Source organism: Chiloscyllium plagiosum, chromosome 21 (genome assembly GCF_004010195.1).
Source record: "Chiloscyllium plagiosum isolate BGI_BamShark_2017 chromosome 21, ASM401019v2, whole genome shotgun sequence".
Lineage (NCBI taxonomy): Eukaryota > Metazoa > Chordata > Chondrichthyes > Orectolobiformes > Hemiscylliidae > Chiloscyllium > Chiloscyllium plagiosum.
The window spans coordinates 12,545,101-12,571,651 of record NC_057730.1 but is presented as its reverse complement, the minus strand read 5'-3'; the positions used below and the strand labels follow the sequence as shown (position 1 = coordinate 12,571,651).

The 26,551-nt window shown below is 39.6% G+C and overlaps 1 protein-coding gene across 1 annotated transcript in view; it reads right to left on the bottom strand.

Annotated features, from left to right (window-relative positions):
• The window catches only part of rnf216 (ring finger protein 216), a 230,293-nt gene that overhangs the window by 127,763 nt on the left and 75,979 nt on the right, over positions 1-26,551 (bottom strand). Inside the window, exons 6-13 of the mRNA XM_043711263.1 lie at positions 25,616-25,706; positions 23,259-23,423; positions 19,746-19,860; positions 18,734-18,873; positions 11,804-11,854; positions 9,297-9,434; positions 7,710-7,858; positions 5,192-5,270 (exon numbers count right to left, since the gene is read on the bottom strand). Of these exons, the coding sequence (XP_043567198.1) occupies positions 5,192-5,270; positions 7,710-7,858; positions 9,297-9,434; positions 11,804-11,854; positions 18,734-18,873; positions 19,746-19,860; positions 23,259-23,423; positions 25,616-25,706 (928 nt within the window). The remainder of the gene's footprint in view (positions 1-5,191; positions 5,271-7,709; positions 7,859-9,296; positions 9,435-11,803; positions 11,855-18,733; positions 18,874-19,745; positions 19,861-23,258; positions 23,424-25,615; positions 25,707-26,551) is intronic.

Sequence of the window (26,551 nt, the reverse complement as noted above, 5' to 3'; positions counted from 1 at the left end):
CTCTAGGATATAGCCCATCAGGGCCAGGATATTTATCAATTTTAAGACCTTTTAGGTTTTCTAGCACTTTCTCTTTTGTAATGGCAACCATATTCAACTCAGCCACCTAACTGCCTTTCATTGTTGGGATATTACTCATGTCTTCCGCTGTGAAGACTGATGCAAAGTACTTGTTAAGTTCTCCTGCTATTTCCTTATCTCCCATTACTAGGCTTCCAGCATCAGTTTGAAGTGGCGCAATGTCTACTCTTGCCTGTCGTTTGTTTCTTATGTATTGCAAAAAACTTTTACTATCATTTCTAATATTACTGGCTAGCCTACCTTCATATTTGATCCTCTCCTTCCTTATTTCTCTCTTTGTTATCCTCTGTTTGTTTTTGTAGCCTTCCCAATCTTCTGATTTCCCAGTGCTCTTGGCCACTTTATAGGATCTCTCTTTTTCTTTGATAGATGTCCTGACTTCCTTTGTCAGCCATGGCTGTCTAATCCCTCCCCGGATAATCTGTCTCTTCTTGGGGATGAACCTCTATACAGTGTCCTCAATTTTACCCACAAACTCCTGCCATTTTTGCTCTACTGTCTTCCCTGCTAGGCTCTGCTTCCAGTCGATTTTCGTCAGTTCCTCTCTCATGCCCTCATAATTACCTTTATTTAACTGTAACACCATTACATCCGATTTTGCCTTCTCTCTTTCAAACTGCAGACTGAACTCTACCATATGATCGCTGCTTCCTCAGTGTTCCCTTACTTTAAGATCTTTTATAAAGTTTGGTTCATTACATAGCACTAGGTCCAGAATAGCCTGCTCCCTTGTGGGCTCCATGACAAGCTGTTCCAAAAAGCCATCCTGTAAGCATTCCACCATGAATTCCCTTTCTTTGAATCCACCGGCAACATTATTTACCCAGTCCACCTGCATATTGAAGTCTCCCATGATCACTGTGACCTTGCCTTTCTGACATGCCTTCTCTATTTCCCGGTACATGTTGCGCCCCTGGTCCTGACCACTGTTAGGAGGTCTGTACATAAATCCCACTATGGATTGCCTCTACTGTTTTTAAAAACTTTAGCACTTCTGCAAGCACATGACGGGTGGATTCAAGAAAAACCCAAGTGCATTTATGCCAGCGAACATCCTAAACAGAACACTAATTAGAAACATGTACTCATACAACAACTAGCATGTCTCAGATTTTAAAGTCAGAAATCACATGAATCCAGGTTTTGTCCAGCATGTTTATCTGAAATCACAAGGTTTTGGAGCATAGCCCCTTCGTCAGGTGAAGTGCATACTCCACCTGAAGGAGCAGCGCTCTGAAAGCTCACGACTTCAACTAAACCTATTGGGCTTTAACCTGGTGTCATGTGACTTCTGACCTTGTCGACTGCAGTCTGACAATGGCATTTCAACATCAGATTTCAAAGGCAGCACTCTAAACTTACTTCAGCAATTTTAAGAAATTAAATGCCTGTAAACTTGAATTTGGATTAACACTCTTCTGATCAATGTCAACACTTCTGATTACACAGTGCTAACTTAACTCCAGAATTTCCTTACATTCCGCGACAACGGAGGTGAAAGACAACACCCTGTTAAGTCCTTATAAATACATTCCTTGAAGAACAGGAAAGACTTTTTCTTCCCCTTCCCCCAAGTATAATAAAACCTGCATTTCAGTTTCCGTTTCATTCTGCCATTCCACAGATTCCAAGGCTAAACTTGTACTTGGCACATTTAACTAGGTCAGCATAACTTCCCTACAATGGATTCCATGGATACTGCTTTATAAATTAGATGTTTGGAAGTAGGCCAAGAACAAATGATCAGTGACTTTTTTTTAGTAGATTATGTCAAGAATTTATACGAGGCCTTTAAATCTTTCTTTACAGTTCATCCAACATAGAAGATATCAAAATATACCTCTATCACAATCGTCCAAAAAAAAATACATTCAATGCCAGGTTTGTTCTATTCACACCTGGAGACATCACTTCAGAGAGTGGAGAGGGCCATAGCAAAACATACAACTCAAAGAATTCTTTTACACTAATATACATTAGAATGCATATATTAGAAGCAGGAGCAGTCTCTTCGGCCACTTGGGCCTATTCTATCATTACTGATCGGACTGCTCTACATCCCTGTCTACACCAAAATATTGCTCATTAAGATTCTACCCAACCCTGGCTGGCTTAAAAATATTCCAAGACTCTGCTTACAGCACACAGAAATGTGTCTCAATTCCCCCTGTAATAAAATAACATTCCATTAAGCTTTCTTAAATATTGCTGCATACTCATACTAACCCTTTGTGATTCAAAGTGTGAGGACGCCCAGATCCCTGTGCAACACAATTGCTCACTATTTAGACAATCTGCTTTTTAAAAATAATTTTGCTCTAGGACACAATTCAATAATATGGAATCACAGGACTTTTTTTTCCAATTTTCTCTGAATAATCTCAATTGCCATTATGTTAAGTTGAGACTTCCCTTCCTCCAACCCCATCCACAGAAAGTAGACCTTCAACTTTCCTTATCGTCTCATCCAACAATTTAATTAAAGAACAACTTGCTGTGAGATGGATAGTTCACTATTATCTTGGAGTGGTACATGCAGTATCCCAGCTGACAGCGAAAAGCAAAGTGCAAGTATATAAAAATTCAAAGCATGCCCTCAAAAGACAAACTATTGCACCCACCAGTATGGCCAGACATGAAACAGAATCCTATTGGGCTTTTTCTCCTCACTTCTTACACAATCACCATGTAACAATTAGGCTCAGCGGTATTATGTCATACTTAAAAGAGTTGATCATTTCTCCAGAAATGGTCATTTTTTTTTAAAAGGTGGAAGTGTATCACCTCTACTAAAAAGTGAAGGGAGCACGTTTAAGCAGAATGCAAACAGTTTCCAGAAACTTAAAATTTCTCTGTATTATCAATCCTATTCTCATACTCTCCATTCAGCCAGACAGATTTCTCAGGTTAGAAACTTCACTTCAATGCAGTCCTACAGCACCACCTAGTGGAAATTCTATTATACTTTGCTGAGATTTTTGAAGATCCATTGCTTTACAAGTGGTTCTAAACTAGCAGTCGAACGCAGGTCTTGCAGACCAGTGCCTCCAACCAAACAAGGAAGCCATCTCACTATATACTTGATGCAATGTGATTTTATTTTTCACATCTCTTAATCCAGTATTCTTACACGCTGTGGAGCATCAGCTACCAGATCCCCCCACCTGTCAAGTTCCATATTTCATGTTGATTCTCTTTCCCATCCAGAAAATCCGAGTGTTGCTGAGCAACAACCATATCTCCTTTAACCATAGGTATGTCACCCCAAAGCACCTTTATGCATCTTCCAGAAGTAATTTTACTAGTAAGACACAAAGTGCCTCAATATGTGGTGGAGGAAATGGGAAAAAAAACCCACAAAGTAACATAAAAAATATATACAAACAGATCTCACCAAAACGCAGCATGTTCATTCAGTCAAACTTTAAACAACTTAAGTGATAGTGTCTGTTATGAGCCTCAAAAACATTACTTGTACCATTAATGACCTAATACAACTAAAAAATTTGTATTAACCAATGCGAATTGTCTCAGTGAAAGCGGGAAATAAATCCAACTCAAATTATGAATCGGAAAGAAACATGTTCCCAGACTTGCAAGATTATTATTACAATTACAATTCTATTCTGCTTCAGGCAATCCAACTTCCTGATTTTATCAGACTGGGTGGATTTTAGACAGCGTGCAGACGCAATCTGGATTATTGTTTTTGAAATAAAATGAAACACACCTAGAAATCAAGGGGATAACCTCTACAGTTTTATAATTGAACCAAATGATACTAATTTCCCAGGTTTAATACCGCGGTAGTTTTTGTGTATCATTCCAAACCATTTGGAAATCTACTTCACCTGTGCCTTGCATCTGCCACAGCTCCCCACAACTCAATCAACCAGCACAGACGCCGATGTTAATTTTCATACAAAATATCCAACTACAGTTTGAAACTACGTTCCAATCCAGCCGCACCCTTTCTCAGTTTCTGAATTTTTCCCTCTCTTTAACTGATATAGTTTTACGAACACCTTATTAAAACATGTGAATTAGAAAGAGCAGGCCATTTGGCTCCTCAAACCATTCCACCATGGCACAGTGGTTAGCACTGCTGCCTCACAGCGCCAGAGACCCGGGTTCAATTCCCGCCTCAGGCGACTGACTGTGTGGAGGTTTGCACATTCTCCCCGTGTCTGCGTGGGTTTCCTCCGGGTGCTCCGGTTTCCTCCCACAGTCCAAAGATGTGCAGGTCAGGTGAATTGGCCATGCTAAATTGCCCCGTAGTGTTAGGTAAGGGGTAAATGTAGGGGTATGGGTGGGTTGCGCTTCGGCGGGTCGGTGTGGACTTGTTGGGCCAAAGGGCCTGTTTCCACACTAAGTAATCTAATCTAAAAAGTGAAGGCTGATTGGACTGTGGCCTCAACTGTACATTCCCATCGGCCTCTGATAGATTTTTGACAACGTTTATCTACTGCAGTGTTAAAAATATTCAATTGTATTACATTCATTTGCATGACATTTAATGTGCTTTATTGGAGATTAACTGTCTACAATGGATAATTTATTTGGAAAAATGGCAACCTCTGCACTTCAAACACAATATGCATTTAAGAGGTTACCATTAAAAGCATATTGTTCTCTCTGGCTTTAATTTGAGGAAAGCTCTAATTATGAAAAACAATATAATCACACTAAGTATAATAATTGGTGGTTTCACAGTATTAATCTATAACTATTTTAATTAAAGCTGATAGTTGTAATGTGGTATATCAGGAGCAAAAGGAGATAACTAGCACCTCCACATTTCTCTCAGACACGGCATCAAAACCCACAGCAACAGTAGGACAAGGCTTGCCCAAGTATAAAAGCAATTATAGATCACAGTTACTATTTTTCATCGTTGCATCTGGTTGCTTCATATTGGTGACTTGCAACATCTAATACACCATTGTACTTTAACTTGGGTGGAGATGTTCTGTATAAACACAAATCGGTTGCTTGGTGCTTAGCTATGAATGTCTAAAGTCAGATTTTCAAAAAACTTCAAACAACCAAATTCCTTGAAGGCAAGTTCCCAATAGCTACACTTGGGAAAAGAAAATGAGCAGATTCTTACCTTTCGACAGCGAGGATTGGGGCAGCTGAACATATTAATATCTTTGTCCAGTAATGCTGGAAAGTTGCAGAATGGACATCTGTAACAAGCAAAGAACCAAAAAAAAGCTATTAAAGTCTTGCAACACTAGCAAATACCCTTCATATAGGCTAATAAATTATCCAGTGAGCAAAGGGAATGTCTACCACAACATTAAGCCACATACATCCCAAATTCAATTCACTATTTGTGTTGTTTTGATCTTAGACAGGACAGCAGTTGGAGCAATAAAACTGGCTCTATCATGCCTCACTGATTGAGGGAAAAACATGCATCAGAAGTACCACTTAATATTGAGAAACTCCAATTAGATACTGTTCGAATGCCTGGAAATCAGCTGAGGCAAGATCTAGCTAATGCTACACAATGTAAAAAACAGAAATAAGCTTTTTACCCAGATGATCTATGTCAGTATTCCAGACTAGCTTGCTCCCCATCAATTCCTGCATGAATGTAAACTTCTGTTTCTGTACCCTACTTTTAATTGTATCTATATGTTAGCTGCAATGTGATTTAATAGCCCACAGACAATTAATGTTCAGGCTCACATGTAATTAATGGAAAAGTGAGCAAAGCAAGGAAAAGAATTTCTATACCTATGGAATGGCACCCTCTAAAGGACAATGACTACAGAAATCAGGACAGGCAAATATACTTCATGTATTTCAGTTGGATGCAAATAATTTTTTTTTGTCAGCGCTTCGTTTGGAGATTGGGTTCTTCTTCCAATCCTTAAGACTATAAGTATTGTGGCAATATAACAAGACAGCATCATTTTAATTAATGCGAGTGAACATGCCACTGACAGCATGGAAATCCAATAAAATGGATGCTTACAAACTGGTAGTATCAGTAACAAGTTGATGTATTAAAGAAATCAGTAAATTACCAAATTCAGAATAAAGGTAACCCAGTCAGCCATGATTGAGCACACTCAACTTCGGGTCTACAGCATTTGTGACTAAACTCTGTTGGTTTTAGTGGAACAGCTTTGTTAGCTCTGACTCAAACCACCAGGTGGAGCAGGACATTGAAGCAACTGCACCTTGCAATGCGGATTGACAGCTGGGTTTTGCCGAGCTTTCCTGTTTACAGTATCCCACTAGTGCATCAACAAATGGCCTGGTTCAAAATCATGGCAGGAGCAGAAATAAGAACATTGCAAAAGGAAAAGGTTAGGATATTAAATTTAGTTCCTACTTTAAGAACTGATTGGAAGAATGCCTTCCAAGTCCCTGGAGCCTGCTCTGCCATTCAAATAAGATCAAAGCTAATCTTCTACTTCAACTCTACCTTTTCATATCCCCTATCCCTTGATGCCCCCAGAGTCAAAAAAAACTCTATTGATCAAAATTGCTAATAAAGTCAGTCAGTAAGCATTCACAGCTCCGAGGTAAACAATTCCACAACATTGAGTGAATTTCTCATCTCAGTTCTAACTAATCAGCCCCAAATCCTCGACTCTGCAACCAGAGAAACAACTTCTTCACATCAAAGCCTCTACAGATTTTTAAGCTTCAAAAAGATTCCCTCTTGTCCTAACTCTGGAAAACACAGGTCCATTCTATTTAATTTCCTCTCATAGGAGAGGTCTCTCCATTCTAAGAATTAATCGGGAGCACCTTTGTTGAACCCCCATGGTGGAGACCGTCGACAGCACTCCACATGCTGTACCACTAAAGCTAAACATAAACGCACCAAGATTTCTTATTTCTACACAAGATAAACGCTAAAATAATGCACTTTGTATAGCAACTTCATGTTTAAATGCATTTTAAAAGTAAATATTTATGTCAAGTCTTAAGTCAGCATTAGTGAAAGATAATTCTTCAACACAGACAGTATTCCAGAGGCTAGAACATACAGACAAGGCTGCCATCCCATTCCATTACTGAGGAATGCTTAACTTCTAAAGATGTCCTCTTTAGGACAGACATCAAATTGAGACCCCATGTATTCCCGTACATAGACACAAAAATTTAAAGATCAGAAAATTACCTGAGATGCCCTGGAAAAAAATTAAACTCACAAGCAATATCATTAAAAGCTGATCACTTGGTCATTATCACAGAGCTGCTTGTCGGACATTGCTCTACACAAACTGGTTTCTTCATTTCCTTCATAACAATAGCAACTTCCCTTGAAAATAACTTAACTGGCTATAAGTCAGTTCTGAGGTTCTTGAGATTGTAGGAAATGTTTTGCAATTAAGTCTTTCTTCTTCTTTATTTAAAGTGAACCCTAACATTGCTCAGATAAACACCATTTTTACATCGAACAATCGCTCGAAATACTTATAAATAGTGATCAATCCCAGCAAATAACTCACAATTGTAACTAATAAATTATTTCTAAACCAACCTATTTAAACACGTTTTAGTGTACCCTTAAGGCATTATCTAATAAGCTGCATGCTGGTTCAACATTGGTCTAGAATTGGTTAATTGAGAAGTACAGAATGTGTGTATGAGATACCAACCGTACTAGCTCATCAGCACATGCAGTGGCAACTGCCTCTTCTGCTTGACGTTCATAGTATTTGCATAGTATGTTCTCTGGCAATACCTTTTCCAGTTCACCGTTGAGGAACGTGCAGCTACAAGAGCTATCCATACAACACAACTGGGACTGAAAACAAAAGAAAACTAGACACAATGATCCATTGAAAAATTCAAAAGGCAACTGTTTGGCCACCAAAAATTAATTACCAAATGTATTAACTTGTCAACATCAGACAAAGTTGATTACAAACAAATGTTAAGTGAATAATTAAATTTAATGATCATTTAAGATTTAAATATAAATTTAAAGTCTCTTTAAGGCAGAGACGATATTTTTCTCAGATGGCTGAGTCTTTGGGAACACTCAGCCCAGACAGCAAAGTCATTGCCTATTCCTGTTTGAAGTTAGAGGTAGATATTGACAAACAAAGAAGTCAAAGGTTATCCAAGGCGAGTCAGGAATGCGTAGTGAAGGCTCAATTAGATCAGCAATGATCTTATTTGAATGGCAGATCAGAACCAACAGGCCCATTCCTGCTCCAAATTCATGCTCTTCCAGGTGTGTTTGATATTATCTTCAACTATCTCATTCTGAGCGAGAATTTTGTATTACATAGAAAGCCACAAGACGAACAAACCATGAAGCCAGTGATATTTAAATCCCACTTGTCAGTATTTTTTTCTCAACTCCTCAGTGTTCCACCATACCTTAAAAATAGTTTTTCCCGAACCCCTCATCCTTCATATATTATCTCCAATCTCAGATTCTCAAATTTGGTTTGGTCATGGCATTACAAATAAGAAAACTATTCTGGTGGACTTCAGATTGTTTCTCCAATACCAGATGTTTGTGTGAAATTTATTTGCTTCAACAGGTAACAATATCATCCTGGAACAGACTTCCATCAATCCCATTCTAATATTTGAACCAATTGACCATGATTGGTTTCTTAATAATGTCTGTCATCTGGCACTTTAAGCACTCCCTTCTGCTTACCCAGAATTCAACACAAAGAAACATTTAACCTGTGTTTTTTGGTTAATGATCGAAAGTTTTAGCTTGTTGTATTTTCCTTTTTGTACTGTATGAGAGGGATGCATTATGGCATTCCAAATACCAACTTTGTACTTTTCAATCATTAATTTCCCTTGGAACTCTCTCATTTGCATGATGACCATATTTACATAATACTCATCCAAAACCCATTTCCTTCAGACCAGGCGCTAATTGGACTGTCACAGGAGCAACTAGTCAATTGAAAATCCCGAACTAACCTGGCTTCTTCTGATACACATCATTTTCAACTTGCCATTCATACAAATACAGATCAATGGTAAGAGATTTAGCACAGAACAAACAAAAAAAAAGTCTTTTTAACTCTTTGGTATGCAAGCTACTGCCAAACTTCAGACAACTTATACAATGAAATAACTTTAACTAGACAATGTCAAAAAAGTAGTGGATGATGACAGAATCCAGGTCTTATTATTCTACGTACACAATTAAATCTCAAGGACGCAAGTCTTCAGTTTATCAAAGGACACGTTTTAAATTAAGACTTTACCTTGCCAGCTCCAAACACAGCCTCTTGTGCATATTTTATGAGGCATTCTTTACAGAAGAGGTGACCGTCACTGCACTGTGTCAACTCCTCAAAGGCAAATTCTCCATAACAGCAGCCACATTCAATCAGCTGTCCATCCTGTGTGCAACAATCATGGATTTATTTGCTATTCAGGATTTTTTGACAACATGAAATTTTATTTCACTTTTTATCAAGTTCAACTAATCCAATAATTTAAAATAAACTGAAACAGTGGATTACTTCAAGTCTGTTTTAAATAATTCTGCAATTTTCCTCTAGTCTCTCGCAGACAATATTAGGTAGAAAACACCATGAATCACATACCATCTGGCAGTGATCATCAGCATGCAATGTCCTTGATGCTCTTTGGGAAGAGGATGTATAGGACTTGCCAGATGGCCCCAAGCAGACTGTCAAAGTTATATGGCAAAAGGCCTCCTCACCAGCACTTACAATTACCAAGATGTAGCTTGGCGAGTGGGGAGAAAGGGCCTTTTCTTCAGATACTTCCGACAACATCTGATCTCAACTTCCTGTACCTGGGGGATCACCAACTCAGCAACGTCCATAACTATGTGCTGAGGGACACACTGAAGCTTGGGACAGCCACAGCGATACAACTGGGAAGAACTACTGCCTGAAGCCTTTGAGACTTTGTAAACTGAGCTGCTAGAAACTGTAAAATCCTTTTGGCTGTGCACCTTATAAGGAATAAACATTGTAAATCAAGAAAATTGAAAATGTATTGAGGCACCTCAGAGTGGAGCATGCTGTATACAGAAAAACATTATATCTATTATACCTTCTATAATTTCCAATTTGAAATATTTTGCCCTCAGGCTGTACAGCTGACAAGGAATGCACTTTGTGAAAATTAAGTCTATTTCAATAGCATTGAGTAGAACATGCTGCATGGGAATAAGCTGAATTTTATTGCAAACTGTCTAAGTTCAAGTCCCAATGCTTTGTAATTTATTTCCACAAATTTCCAAACCAAGTGTACTTTTGAAAAATCAATTCTATGAAAACTTGCTCAATTCTGAATAGAAGGCAATGATGAAGTGCGACAATAAATTAAAACCATGCTCTCTCATTTGCAGTAGTTACATTGATTGTGACAATCATTCCACCTTGTTGCTGATCCTTCCCAAGGCACAGTTCCAACAATATACCCGGTTTTACCAATCCACATTTTGAGAGCCTCACAGAGAAAATGATAGATTCAAAGGGTGCTTTTAAAGTTGTATTTAAGATTAAGCTAAAAGTAGGCTTATCTGAACCAGACAGAAATGATAGTCAGTCAGGTTAGCTTTAGCCATTTAATACATAAAATAACTGAATCCCTACAGCGTGGATTCAAAATTGAGCAAAGTATGATTCAAGTAGAAAAAAAATGAAGATGCACAACGCATATTATTTTGTTTTGAAGTGCCATGCTTTATCTTTTGATGCTGGTGAATTAAATGAAGGGTGCATGGGCATCTGAATCATTAAAGTAATAATTGGCTAATGACAGGAGAGTAGTTAGGAATATCTGCTGAAATTAATAGAAAAGTTGTAAAACAGCAACTCTATTCCAAGGACAACATTTTAACAGAATTTATGCCTAAAAAGAATGGTTTACAAGAATTATTAATTTGAACAAAAAACTTTTTTTAACCCTTGGTCTAAAGATTCAGAAGCATCCATGCTTATGAATATAGGGATATGTATTATGGGCTTCACTAGAATGAAGAGTGCTGCACAAGGGATGGAAAACAACGGGTCAAAGACTTGGCTATGGCTGCATGATGGTTGGCAATTTGCACACATGCTTCCTGCCTATAGTTTTGGAACTGTAGATTTCCATATGGTTCTTGAGAAATGGGTTTCCATGTAATTTTATTAATGGCTCCTGAAGTTTGTAATACAATACTGGACTCCATATTTTCTTTGTGGAATCAGATGACATCATTCAAACCACGTAATGAACTATCCAGACAGTATATATATAAAACGCCCACAATAGTTTGGGAGAAAAAGGCAAAAGAGGAATACTATTCCAGCTTGAAGATAAATATTCACAATGTGCGAGATTTCAAAGCAAAATGCTGGAAATACACAACAGCTCTATTGGCATCTGGAAAGAGAAAGTCAGTCGAGTACAAAACTGACATAGAAGCGAAGAAATAGAATTAAGGATAGGCAAAAACACAAATTCAAAAAGTTTGCATTTATTTACAGCAGTTCAAGATACAATCTATGCTTGGATGGTTCCTAGCAGGCTTTTTTCAACAAACTGATCAGCAGAACAAATCCCATCTGTTTTAAAAATCAGATCACAGAGGAGTTGCAGCAATGTTTTAAGATGATGGAACATTCAGATGTCTCTCAGCTTTTGGGAGAAATCAAGGTCACTTCTAAAGGTAGTATGAAGTTTGCTGCTACTCAAGTTGGAAATTAGAAACTAATGTGGAGACTTGAGATGCCATACAACTTGCACTTACCTTCTGATATTGTTCTTCGTTCATTTGCATAGCAAATTGAAAATCTGCATACTGCAAAAGAAAGAGAATTATAAGCATGGTTCCATACGTGACTGGCAAACCACCTAACAGTTTGGTTTTCTTGGTGTGCTGCTATATCACTTCCCAATCTCCATTTAAGGCACTGATTCTTTACTGAGATGTGGTTTCATAGATCCCAGGTAGTTTCCAGTATTTTAACAACTTTTTCATGTGTTACGTTAGATAAGGCCAGCATTTCAAAGTTAACCCTGTCTTCACATGGGCACACATAGCAGGAATCTCTGGACAGAAATCTGGAATAGGAATTCTCACAGATTTACTCTTTACTGGACACAAGGCACTGAGACTAGCTGCAGCAGCCATACCCTGCCTGGATGAAGATCAACAAATTCAAGAGGAAGGGGAATTTTCAGATTCTGACTCAGTTGCTCCTTGCATGAACTCATTCAGGATTTTTCTTTTCTCTCTCCTAAATTTTCTGAAGGAGTCATGACTTGCAGGTGCCAGTGTTGGACTGGGGTGGGCAAAGTCAGAAATCATATGACACCAGGTTATAGTTCAACAGGTTTATTTGAAATCACAAGCTTTCAGAGCGCTGGTCCTTCATCAGGTGAAGTCACTTCACCTGATGGAGCAGCACTCCGAAAACCTGTGATTTCAAATGAACCTGTGGCACTCTAACCTGGTGTCATGCGACTTCTGCCTGAGGGAGAATATCATCCTATTTTGAAATTATTGACTCATCATAAATTCAAGGGTTGGAGCCTACATGATGCATTTTACTCTTCAAACAGCTATTTTGTTTTCTAAGTGGTTGCACAAATTGCTTTTCACATCATCAATCCCAAAAATACCACAGTTACTCATGCCAATAGCGAGTTCCAGGACTGTACATTATTTAAATTTGGTACAAAGATCTAATTTTTTTTTTAAACGAGCGCTTTCCCAAGCTATCCTCCACTTTCACATCCAACCACGTCAGACAACATACAACCTTTGACTCACTGTATGAAATATCAGAAGAAATCCATTAAAACCTCTATTAAAACATAGACCAGGATATATAATAGAAAGCAAAACTTGAGAAGGAAATGAAATGAGAGAGTGTGGAATGAGAAAAGGAATAGGTAAATAAAACACAGAGCAGAGGATCAATTGATTACAGATTGCAAAGCTAAACCCATCTATTCTCATGCAAAATTCTTTCAAAGTTAATTACACCACCGCAAACAATGTCCAGCTGCCATCAGTACTGGTTAAGAAATTCTACTTGGTACCATTGTCATTGGTATGAAATAAGACAATGCTTCACATGAAGACGTAAAATGTAAAATAAAAATGCAACTGCATGCAGATTGTGAAAGATGCTGCAGTTTGAATTTGAAATATTGTTGAAGCTAAAGTGTGCTGGCATAAAGAGCATGCAATATACATAGAAGCTGTTTCACCAAACAAAAAGTTACAAGGTAGAACGATTAAAGCACAGTATACAGCTATGTGGTACATCGAGTAAACACCAGCTCTGTACAACTCAGTACCATCATCATGATCTTTCGCCACAACCCTGCAAAGATTTCCTATTCAGATCACTGTCTAAATTCCCTTTTCAAAGGCATGACTGAACCCGTCTCCTCTACAATCGTACACGTGTTCCTGATCATAGCCACACATGTAGAATAGATTTTCTTCACGTCACTTTTTGTTCATTAGTCATTTACCCTATATCGTCATTCTCTGATCCTTGACCCTTCTACCAATGCAAACAATATCCCCGTGCAAACTCCACAGCCCTGGCCACTTTAGGTATCTTTGTCAAATCTTCTCTCAACATTCTAAGTAGAACAGCACAACCTTTCTAAACCATCCATACAACAGAGGACCCTAATCTTGGAACCATTCCCATAAATCTATTCTGGATCTTTTCCAAAGTTCTTCTGAAATGTGGTAACCATAAATGGAGACAAGATTCAAGGTGAGGCCAAATTTGAGCTCCACAAGGATTCATCACAACGTTTTTTGCTTTTATACACTCCTCTATTTACAAAGTCTATGGTCCAGCATTTCTTTTTGATCATTTCTCTCTGTTCTGCCTCCTTCAGTTAAATGAATATTTGAATGTTCCCACATCATCATTAGACTGAACCATTTAAGTTATCTTATCCATATTAGATTCATATTCCCCTCATACTTCATACTCAAGTCTTCAGCTTCACATTTTCTGCATTAGACTTCATCAGCCATGTGTCTTGTTTGACCAATCTGTTTATGTTCTCTCAAAGTTAATTCCGATCCTCATTACAGTTAGGAGTACTTCCAAGGTTTGCATCAACTGCAAATTTCAAAGAGATGCTGTGTACCCAGAGTCTAAATGTAACATAGATCAAGAGCAGCAATGGCTCTTGCACTGACCTGAGAAACATAAGCATACACTTGACTAAAAGCAAAATACTTAAAATGTTGGAAATCTGAAGCAAACACAGAGAATGCTGGAAAAACTCAGTAGTTCTAAAGGATTTGTGGAAGGAAGCAGAGTTAATGCTGGTCCTGGTAGGACTCTTCTTCATATTGGAAAGGCCATAGAAATTAAGTGGCTTTGAATACTTTTCGGAGTAAGAGCGCAAATGGAATAAAAGGTTCAGTGCAAAAGATAAAGAATTGTTAATAGTGGAGGAAAAAAAGTGAGAAGCCTGTAAATTAAGATACCAGACAGAGAGAACGATTGTTTCTAATAAACAAGACAACTGTGCGTTTGTGTGTGGGTGTGCTGAGAGTGGCAGCAGGCAGAGAATGTAAGACATAATGCAGAGTGTTCACGAAGTTACTGAATTCAATATTGAGGCCACAAGGCTGTAGTGGAGTTCCTAAATGGAAAACAAGCCTGTGTTGTGTTTCATTGGAACATTACATTGGACACAGCCTGGTAGATCGCTTGGCGGACTACTTCCACTTGATTCCATAGTAATTAGCATGACTGCTTAGTTGCTTGCTATTTTATAGCAACAGAGAAGATAGGTGGAGGAATAGGTCATTTAGCCCCTCAAACCTTTTCAATCATTCAATACAGCCACGGCTACTTACAGAGCTCAATATCCTAACCTTGCCTTCCTCACCATATGTGTTAATCTCTTTAGCCATAAGACCTCCATCGACCTCCTTCTTGAGAACAGTGTTTTGACCACAGCCACTTTCTGAGAGTGTGAATTCCACAGGCTTTTCTCTCTCTCTTCAACCATCTGGAACATCCTTCCTGCATCCAACCCTCCCAATTTTCTGAAATACAATCCTAACCTACTCAACCTCACACGTCAGTCTTGCCATTCCAGGGATCAATTTGGTAAACTTTTGCTGCACTCCCTCTATAGCAACTGCATCCTTCCTCAGATGAGGAGACCAAAGCTTGACACAGTATTCAAAGCGTGGGCTCATCAATGCTCTGCATCATTGCAACAAAACATCCTTGGTCCTGTACTGGAATTTCTAGCTATGAATGCCAACATATAGTTGGCTTCACTGCCTGCTGCATCAGAAAACCTACTTGCAGTAAATGATCCAGAAGTCTAAAGTCCTCCCTCCTAAATCATCTATTTAGCCATGTGTTCATCTGATCTATATTCCTATTCCTATACTCAGTAGCATGTAACACTGGAAGGAATCGAGTGATTATAATCTTAGTTGTTTTCCTCTTTAACCTACGACCCAACTCTCATTTCCTAATGGAGAACCTCATTCATCTGTTTTTATTTCAGAACCTACATCACTTAGCACTACTGCTAGCTGTCCACCCCACCAATATAAATTGACAGAAGTCAAAGTGAACAATTGGCCTCTTAGAAAATGAATCTGGGGAGATGGTTATGGGGAACAAGGAAATGGTAGAGGAGTTAAACAGATATTTTGCACCAGTCTTTACAGTGGAAGATACTTTGAACATGCCATTTATACTAAAGAATATGGGGGAAGAATTACGAGACAAGCAGTATTAGACAAAGCAATGAGGCTAAAAGCAGTTAAGTCCTTGCATCTGAGGAACCGAAAAGAAGTAGCCACAGATATAGTGGGTGCATTGTTTGTAATTTTCCAAAACACCTTGGATACTGAAGTCCTGGAGGATTGGAAAACTGTCAATATGACACTCTTATTCAAAAAGGGAAATGTGTTGGAATCAATTATTAAGGAAGTGATAAACAACACATTTGGGAATTCAATACCTATTCCAAGCTGAGTTAACATGGCTTCATGAAAGGGGAATCGTGTCTAACTAATTTATTACCTTTTAAAGGACACTCAACCAGCATGGATAGAGAAACCAAACACCACAGATGGGATTTGAACCCACAATCCCTGGTTTAGGAACTCATTGCTTTATCCATTAGGCCACTGGATTTGACCCTCTTTGCTTCCTATCTGGTAACCAATTTTCTATCCATCTCAATATACTAACCCCAATCCCAAATAAGTTTACGCATTAATCTGTTATGTGGGACTTTGTCAAAAGCCTTCTGAAAGTTCAAATAAATCACATTTACTAGTTGCCCTGACGAACACGAGTTTTACCCTTGAAAAACTCTAGAAGATTTGTCCAGCATGATTTTTCTTTTATAAGCCCATACTGACTGTCTGATAGTGCGCTTAGAATGCAGTGGTACAGTGACAAAATCCTTGATAACACTCTGTTGCATTTTCCCCCACTACCAATGTCAGACCCACTGGTCAATAATTCAGATTTCTCTCAACCTCCCTTTTTAAATAGTTGTAATGCATTAGCTACCCTCTAACCTGTAGGAACTGTTGCAGAGTCTACACATGTGTGCACAACTGGCAAACTGACTGGGCAGAATTTTATTAAATATCATTTATAAGTCCATACATACCATTTTAAGTGCATTACTCTCGTCAATCCTCAAGGTGAAAAAACAAAGTCAAGGCAATTCAACATGAATTTGCTTTCAACAATCCTTGTTGGCTTTCCTTTATTAGACTGCACACTGGTGTAATTAACTTAATATTGTCCCGAATTATAGCTTCTACACACGTGCCCAAAGGTAAACTGATTTGCCTATAGGTATTGGATTTATTGCTGCAACTTTGTACTTCCTTTCCTACTCTTATTGCCTTTGGGTGCATTCTACCAGCCTTGGTGACTTATCAACTTTAAATAATTCTTTTTGATCAATTTCTAGCTGATCTGGAATCTCAACTGTCTCCTCTTTCTCTCTGATCCAAACTGCATTATCTTCCTTGGTAACAACAGATGTAAGGCACTGAATATGCACCAAAAGCAGGTCATATACCATACAGCATAAAAACAGGGCCTTTGGCCTACCGGGTCTACGCTGACCAATAAACATACTACACTAATCCTACATATCTGCACTTGTTCTACAGTGTACCAGGCTCTGACATTTTAAGTGCTTATCCAGATGCTTCCCAAATGTTGCAAGAGTATCTGCCTTTTCCAACCTCACAGGACAGCGCTTCCCATGTCTTTTGCCTTCACAAATTCTTCCTCCTTTTGTTCCTTGATCAGCCCCACTCCTCGTCTATTAACATGACTACAATAGATGCTATTGCTACTAACCTGTTGTTAGTAGCAATTCTATTTTTATACTATTTGTCTGTCATTTCTTCCTCTAAAATTTCTATGTTCAGGCTGGCTGTCAGTCGTCCTATCAATCTGTTATTTACATCATCTTTGTTTCATCTTATTCACTATTGTTCTTGCCATGCATTGTGCAGGGTCTTGATTTGTCCTACTGTCAACCGCATGGGAATGTACCCGATCCATATATGAAGCATATACTTTAAAGGTGGCCCATTCAAGTTTTGCCTACCAAACTTCAACTTATCCAGATAATTCTCACTACAATGATGAGATCAGTCACAGACTGGTGACTGCTTTGCAGGACACCCTTGCTCTGCGGAGACAACTCTCTTCAGTATAGTTCAGAAACCTTTTTCCTCTTCAGTCCTTCACACAGTCACCATTCCAGTTACATTGAGATAACTAAAGATCCCATCATCATTAGTCTATAGCTTTTGCAAGGACATGAGAGACATACGTTGAAACTATGACACCTTCCCCAACTAGCTGATAGCATATGGAGTACACTGAATTGATTTCTATTTCTCAACTCTAATAAAATAAAAAGGAAAAGGACTCTCTCTCGGTCTTGAACAGTCAAGACTGTTTCTGTCTCCTCAGATATTGCCAGATGTGCTGAATTTCTACACAGAGTCGTGAACACAGCCCAGTCCATCATGCAAACCAGCCTTCCATTCATTGACTCCACCTACACTTCCCGTTGCCTCAAGAAAGCAACTAACAAAATCAAAGACCCTCTCACACCCTTTTATACTCTTCCATTGGACAGAAAATATACAAGTTTGAATATGTGTACAAACTGATTCAAGAACAGCTTCAGGCTCTTGACAGACCTCTCAAATGTTAATTTTGATCGCTGTCCCTGCACCTTCTCTGCGGCTGCAACACTGTATTCTGCACTCTATGTTGCTACCCTGATGCACTTTGTATGGTACAATTTGTATGGATAGTACATAAAACAACAATCTTCACTGTATCTTGTTATGTATGACACTAAATCAAACTCAAACACTGTGCATTTCTCTCTCTATATACAATGTTATTCTCAATAATCGATGCAACCAGGATTCCACTGTCTTTCTCTATCTTTTTTGAATATCTTTAACCCAAATGGAGAATCTTTTTTGTCTGAAATAAAAGGTTTTCTGCTCAGCATTAATAACACAACACAGACCAATGCCTTGTGCCTGGGTATAAGATATGGAGAAATTAGGATCCTGCCCACAAAATTTTTAAAACATACACTTGAGATAAAGTTTAAGAATTTTGGAACTTTCACTGCTGTACATCTTGAGCATATGATTCACCTCTTCCATCTCTTTCATCTTCTGATGGAAGAACTCCAGTTCTTGTCGCACTAGAGGATGAAGGCCATCCCGCTCATACGATCTCCAGTGTCGTCTTTTGTTTTCTAGAAAGCGCATCTGTCTCTCTATTTTAAAGGCACCTGAGAAAATTGCAACAACAGCCAGAATGAGAAGCTTCCAATCACTATCATTTCCAACAGTGCAAAAGTGAACATGTACAAATTGTTGGACAAGCCGATATATAAATTTATTTTGGTTTTCCAACTTTTTATTCTTCTGCAGTTGGCCACTTTACACTTCAATGTTTTTTAGCAAATAAGACGCACAAAACAAATGCTTAAGGCCTCACTGAAATACTTGAAACTTCACTGGAGGTAGAAACTCATGCTATTATCAGACATATTATGGTAACACTATCTGGCTTTCATTAAAATGCTGGTCCTGGAATACTTTAAGCTGTTCCCAACAAATGGGATTAAAACTGAATCCACAGCAGCACAAGTGTTGCCAAGCACAATAAAAGGACACATTTGCATATGTTAGCAGACAGTTTCTGCTGGACTGTTAAACAAGAGTGTTCCCCTTATTTTTCAACAAACAAGTCAAATGCGAATCTCACAAGGAAGACAAGAGACGCAAATAATCTCTGGTTATTCAAACTGTTCCTCAAATGTGGCTGTCAATAAACTCAGTAATAGGCCGTAGATGAATATCACATTTTGTTGCACATGTTTATGGGTTAAAAAAATCAGGATGTTGTGTGTAATACATAGGATATGTTAACACTGACCCCAACATTCTGCATGCTTGTGTCAAGAAAAGATGATAGCTTTTTTTTCCCTGAATTACGGAAATGAAATACAAATGGGATTGGAGCCAAATCATTTAAATACAACAACAGGCACTTAAACAATTATGGCTAAATTTGATTTGGACTATCTCAAGGTACATTAATCCAAACTCAGGACCTAAAGCATGGGCATTCCATACAGTAGCAATTTTCATTCCTTACCTTGTTCAAATTTGAAACTGATTGAATTAGATGAGCTCATTTCTTTTCGTCTGCTCTTTTTTTGACTGGATTGTGGCGAGTTTTCCTGCCATTGCTTAATAGCATCTGATAAGGCCTTAAAAATAGACAGCAGGAAAAAAAATTATAACAACAGACATGGTATACAGTTCATAGAACAAAAAAAAAGAGTTGGTCCTCAGATTTATCATTCACAAACTAAGTAGTTAATAAATAAATCGTAAAATAAAAGCAATCATAAAAAATTTAAAAAGTGAAGTTCCTTTTGCTACAGTTAGCTATTTAAGTGCAATTTCCTTTTATGAATGGAAAGAATTCATAAGGTTTTTACCCTATGTCTGTTGATGCATCTGCATGAATGTCTTTGAATAATAAAATTAAGCTTACTTAAATCACAGTGGCATTTATGTAATATTGATGATAGGTCACAAATCGGAAAAAGAATTTTATTCAGAGCAATAATTAGCTTTGAAATTTAAATTAAAAGCAAAATGAAATAAAAGCAAAGAAGTTTAAAAAATACAAAAGCAAGTTTATATTTAGAGATTAATGCAATATGCAAAGCTGGAAGACAGCAAAATGACAATTTTGCTCAAAGGACCTTTGCTTGTTTTGTATAAGATATATTATTTGTACAAAATCAACACACATCAGGAACAAACATTTACGCACCACGCATTTTAGAACTTTTTATGTAAATCACATTGCTAGGTAAATTCTAGAATGCTTTCGGCACGCTTTCTTTTATTGGTCAGAGCATTAACTGTAGGAGCTGGGACATCTTGTTGCAGCTGTACAAAACATTGATGAGGTCACATTTGAGTGCGATGTGCAATTCTATAATAGGTCGCCCTACTATAGAAGAAAAAAATTATGAGGATGCTACCTGGACTAGAAGATTCGAGTTAAAAGCAGAGATTGGGACTTATAATCTCTGAGGGGTGATCTTATGGAGGTCTATAAAATCATGACAGGCATAGATGAGGTAGATAAGCAACAGTTTCTCCCCATGGTAGGTAAGGGAGTCCAAAAGTAAAGGGCACATGTTTAAGGCAAGAGGGGAAGAGATATAGGAGGGGCAATTTTTTTTTCCACACAGAGGGTACTGAGTATCTGGAACAGGCTGCCAGAGGTAGTTGTGGACAAGCAGGAGGCTGGAAGAACACAGCAAGACAGGCAGCATCAGGAGGTGGAGAAGTCAACTTTTCAAGTGTAACCCTTCTTCAGGACTGGGAGAGGGTGTAAGGGGAAACAGCAGATTGGGGAGTGGAGGGTTTGATGAGGTGGGGATAGGTAAACACAAGTACAGGAAATGACCTGGCTTGTCGATGGAAGGAATGAATCCAGTTGGTAGCTGAAAGGAAGGGTAGAGGAATGGAAGGGAGGGGGAGGGTCTGAGAAGGAAGTCGGGGACAAGAATGGAGATTATGTGAAATTTGAGAACTCAATGTTGAGTCCTTTGGGCTGTAGGCTACCCAGGCGGACAATGAGGTGCTGCTCCTCCAACTTGTGGTCTGATTCGCTATGGCAATGGAGGAGATAGAGAATAGTCATGTCGGAAAGGGAGTGGGAACGGGAATTAAAATGGGCTGTAACTGGGAGATCAGGTTGGCCCCTGTGGGTCTGGCCGAGATGCTTAGCAAACCGTTCCCTAAGTTTACGTTTGGTCTCCCTGATGTCGAGAAGACCACGTCAAGAGCGCCTAATGCAGTAAACTAGGTTGGAGGAGAGGCATGTGAGCCTCCGTATCATTTGGAAGGGCTGTTTGTGGCCCTGGATAGAGGTGAGGGGGGTGGTGTGCTGGCAGGTTTTGCATCTTTTACAGTTGCAGGGGAAGGTACCTAAGGGTTCAGAAAAGTTGGTGGGGAGACAACATTCATTTCCTCCCTGTCACCCAGGCATCTGCTTGGAGGAGGAGACATTCCACTCCCAAATATCCCAGATGCCCACTTATTTTGAACAATGTGCTTTTCCCCACTCTGTCATCCAGACAGCTCTCCACTGCATCATCTCCATTCCCCAAATTCACTACTCTAACTCCCTCCACCAAATGTCATAAAGACAGGATCCTCTTGTTCTCACCTACCACTCCACCAGTCTCTAGTCTCCATCATCCTTGAACACTTGCGCCAACTCCAACTAGATTCCACCAAGAAAACCTTCCCCTCCCACCCCTCTCTGCCTTCTGCGAGGACTGTTCCCTTCACCAATCCTTGGTTCGTGCCACTCTCCCAAACAACCACTCCAGCCTCGGACAACTATCTGTGTGGAGTTTGCACATTCTCCCTGTGTCGATGTGAGTTTCCTCCAGGTGCTACGGTTTCCTCTTGCAGAACAAAGATGTGCAGGTCAGGTGAATTGGCCATGCTAAATTGCCCATAGTTAGTTAGGTGTACGAGTCTGGGGTAAATGTAGAGTAATAGGGTAGGGGAATGGGTCTGGGTAGGATATTCTTCAGAGGGTCAGTGTGGACTTGCTGGGCTGAAGGGCCTGTTTCCATACTGTCGGGATTCTATGATTCAAAGAAAGATGAAAGACCGACTTGACATCCCAGTCTCCTCCCATTTTAATTTCCCTTCCCACTTCCTCTCCAATATGACCATCCTTGGCCTCCTCCATTGCCACAGCGAATCAAACCGCAAATTTGAGGAACAACACCCCATCTTCCGCCGAGGCAGCCTACAGCCCGGTAGACTCAACATTGAGTTCTCCAATTTCAAATAACCTCCCTTTCCAAACCCACCCCCTCCCTTCCATTCCTCTTATCAACCTTCCTTCCAGCTATCAACTGGATTGATTCCTTCCTTCTACTAGTTTTCTCTTATCACTATTTCACTACCCCCACCCCCCCCAAGCCCCTTTACCTGCAGCTCCCCTTACACCCAACCCCAGTCCTGAAGAAGGGTTACACCCGAAATGTTGATTTCTCCACCTGCTGATCTTCCAGCCTCCTGCTTGTCTACTTTGGAGTCCAGTATCTGCTTTTTTTTGTCTCTAAAGAGGTAGTGGCAGAAGCAAGTACAATTTCTTCATTTAAGAAACATTTAGACAGGTACTTGGATGGGATAGGTATGGAGGGATATGGACCAAATGCAGGCAAATAGGACTAGTTTATTTGTGAAAACTGGGTGGCAAGGACGGATTAGGTCAAAGGGCCTGTTTCCATGCTGTAGACGTCTATGACTCTATGAGAGTTAACTTCAGGAAGCTGTTAGCTTGAAATCTCCAATCAATGTAGCCTCATTTCTGGTTATTGATATTAGATTACACAAGTTTTCATTTCCTTATATAAGCAAACTTTAACTGTGTCATTGATCTCGAGTAAGTAAGTTGCAAAACATAACATTGAGTGTTGTGTGTGCACGCGCAAACATGTAAGTAATACATGTCAACATAACATAAGTACTGGAATAGATCTTTATTTAAGATGATTATGAATAATCAGTAACTAAAACAAAACTGAAAAGGAGAAAATAAGCACCTGATAATACAAACCTTGCGGGTGATTGCATAGTGTCCCTTGAGCTCATGTAAAGCCCATTTGATGTCTTGACTGTTTAACATTTTAAAATCTGCCATGAGGAGGTCAGAAGCCTGAAGAAAACACTGCTGGTTCACAGGAGCAAGCTTCGAGAAGTCAAAAAAGTCCATTTTGGGTTTCTGTTCAGTACAGAACACATACACATGCACAAATTCATTAGCACATAACAACTGATCAGATAAGCATCTCATACCTAAAAACAAAGCTGGCAAAAATGTTTTACTTTTTCCCTGGAAACCATTCATAAGTGGAAAAATAAACTCAAAGAACATGCAATATGAAGTTCTGGACTGCAGAAGCTAACAGATATCTTACCACAATTCCCATAACTTGCACGATGTATACTACACACAAAAACAAAAACTGTTTGAGAAACACAGCAGGTCTTGCAGTTCTGTGGAGGAAAAGCAGACTTAACATCTCTGGTCCAGCGACCCTTCCCCAGAACAAATGATAGCTAGGAAAAGGTGGTATAAATGAAGACAAGGAGAGGTACGGGGAGCAAGTGATAGGTGGAGCTCGAAAGCCAGACAGTTCAGCATACAAAGTGATGGATAATTTTAAGCTAGGGAGAAAGAAGAACTGTTAATGGGACCATGACAATGGGTTGGTTGTGCTGAAGGCAGCCCATGGCATAAGGCCTGAGATGTGGGTAAAGGACATGGAAGGTGATGCTCTGGTTCTAAAATCATTGACCTCTATTGAGTCCTGAAGATTGCAGGGTTCCCAAGTGGAACACGAGATGCCGCTCTTCCAACATGTGCTGAGCCTTTGTGGAGTGCAGCAGTAAGTCTGAGATAGAAATACTGGCCAGGGAACACAGTGGTGTGGCAAAATGGCAGGCAACTGGAAGCTCGGGGTCATGTCTGCAGAAAGAACGTAGCTGTTCTTCAAAGCGGTTGCTCAATCTATGTTTTGCCTGCCCAGCGTAGCGGAGAACACATTGTGAACAGTGAGTGAGCTAAGTGCAGGTAAATCTCTTCTTCATCTGGAAGGTGTACCTGAACAGGCAAGTCTTACACTTTCTGTGATTGCATGGGAAAGTGCTGTATGGATGTGGGGAGGAGCTGGGAATGGAGGAGGTTCAGACCAGGGTGCCCTGTATGGACCAGGACCTGTGGAATACTGACAAGGAGTAGGAGAGGAATGTATATCTGGTGGTGGCATCCCACTGGAGGCAAATGATCCTTTAGATGTGGATGCTACTGAGGTGGAAAGTGAGCACCAGGAGGACTTTATCGTTGTTGTGCGAAGGAAGAAAAGGGGTGAAGGGCAAAGCGCAGGAGATGTCTGACGTTTCAGAAGTCTTTGTCAACTATGGTGGTGGGGAAAGATTTGGACATTTCTGAGGATCCTCTGCAAAAAGTACGAGAACAAATACAACAGATGAAAAAACTGGGAGAACGGAGTCAAGTTTTTACAGGAAGCAGGGTGTAAGGATGCATAGTTTGGGTGAGAAATGGCGGCACTGTCGTGGACAAGGTTTAGCCAGTGTAATGACTGTCACCAGGGTAGCCAGGTGGATCTCACAGAATATAAAAGTTTCCTGACTGGATCAGGTTAATAGCCCCAATCAGGGAGCCAAAAGATATGAACAGGAATGACAGACATCCTGTTCACTTTGAGGGAGCTGGATCATCGTCAAGGACTCTCCACGTGTAAATAAAGGGCAATGTGGTGTCAGGATACTGATCTCTGTGGAGTTATTTCACAGCCATTGCGCAGAAGTGGAAAGAGATGTCAAGGAAGAAAAGGGAGTGTAAGAGATGGACCAGGTGAAGATGAGGGCAGAGTGGAAATTAGAAATGAAATTGATAAATTTAAATTCTGAATGAGACGGAAGGATCCAGGTGGAGGGAATTTGATGGAGGTGGGTAAAGGGGACTGTGGGATGGAGAGCGTACTCTAGTCCAAAGAAATGGCCACAAATGCAGGGCAAGAATTCCATGTCATGTTGTGCCTCAAATTCATTAAGAGGGATAAAACTAAGACTTCTGCTAAGTATAGACCATTCAGCAGAGACAGAAGGTCAGAAGGGATAATAAATATATGAGACAAGCAGTGGGGTTGTGAGAAGGAATGGAAGCAGATAGAAGTGGCGGAGAGGAAGGCTCCAAAGGGGCGGGGATACCTCTGGGCTGTTGCAGCTTGTCCTTCATGCCTGAAACAAAGTCTAAGCTAGGATTTCGTGGTGTCATGTCCTCCTATCCTCTGTGACTGTAGACAAGGCATGCTGCACAGCAAAATAACTGAAGCCAGTTATTTTGCAAAATGATGTTCCATGTGAAATAACAAGGACAAACCAAGTTACCTCTTCATTACTTTCAAGCAAACTGCTGCTGTGTGAGAAAATTAAATTCTTCTTCGGATAATCAGGATTTTCCAGGAGATGGTTACACAAGCTGAAAACAAGGACAGAAAACATGTCGATATAAAATTTATTTCAATTGAAAATCAGCTTCCTATCAATATCAAACATAAGGGGAAAGTTTTCCAGTATACATTGACTAAGCAAAGAGCAATGCGAATCTAAAGGAGGGGATGAATATTTATATTTTGTATATGAAAATGCAAAATTTCAGGACTGACTACAACCACACAAGATTTGATACCTTTGGAAAAAAAAGGCTTTGCTTTACTTAACTTTAAGGTCTTCCATACATTCCTGACCAAACCATTAATTAGTAACAGTTCTGGCAAGTCCATCAGATAACCTTACTTTCATATTCTTCACCCATTCTTGCCCTCTGTGACTAGTTGCATGTGATCAACAAAGCTTTAGGGAACGACAACTGTCAAGCCAGCAGCTGTTACCAAAGGAACATTTCATTAAGATGACAGATGAAATTGTGGGAAATTAAACTCTTAATATCAAATTCATAAGACCATAAGACATAGGAGTGGAAGTAAGACCATTCGGCCCATCGCGTCCACTCCGCCAATTAATCATGGCTGATGGGCATTTCAACTCCACTTACCCGCATTCTTCCCGTAGCCCTTAATTCCTTGTGACATCAAGAATTTATCAATCTCTACCTTGAAGACATTTAGCGTCCCGGCCTCCACTGCACTCCGCGGCAATGAATTCCACAGGCCCACAACTCTCTGGCTGAAGAAATGTCTCCGCATTTCTGTTCTGAACTGACCCCCTCTAATTTTAAGGCTGTGCCCACGGGTCCTAGTCCCCCCACCTAACGGAAACAATTTCTTAGCGTCCACCCTTTCCAAGCCATGTATTATCTTGTAA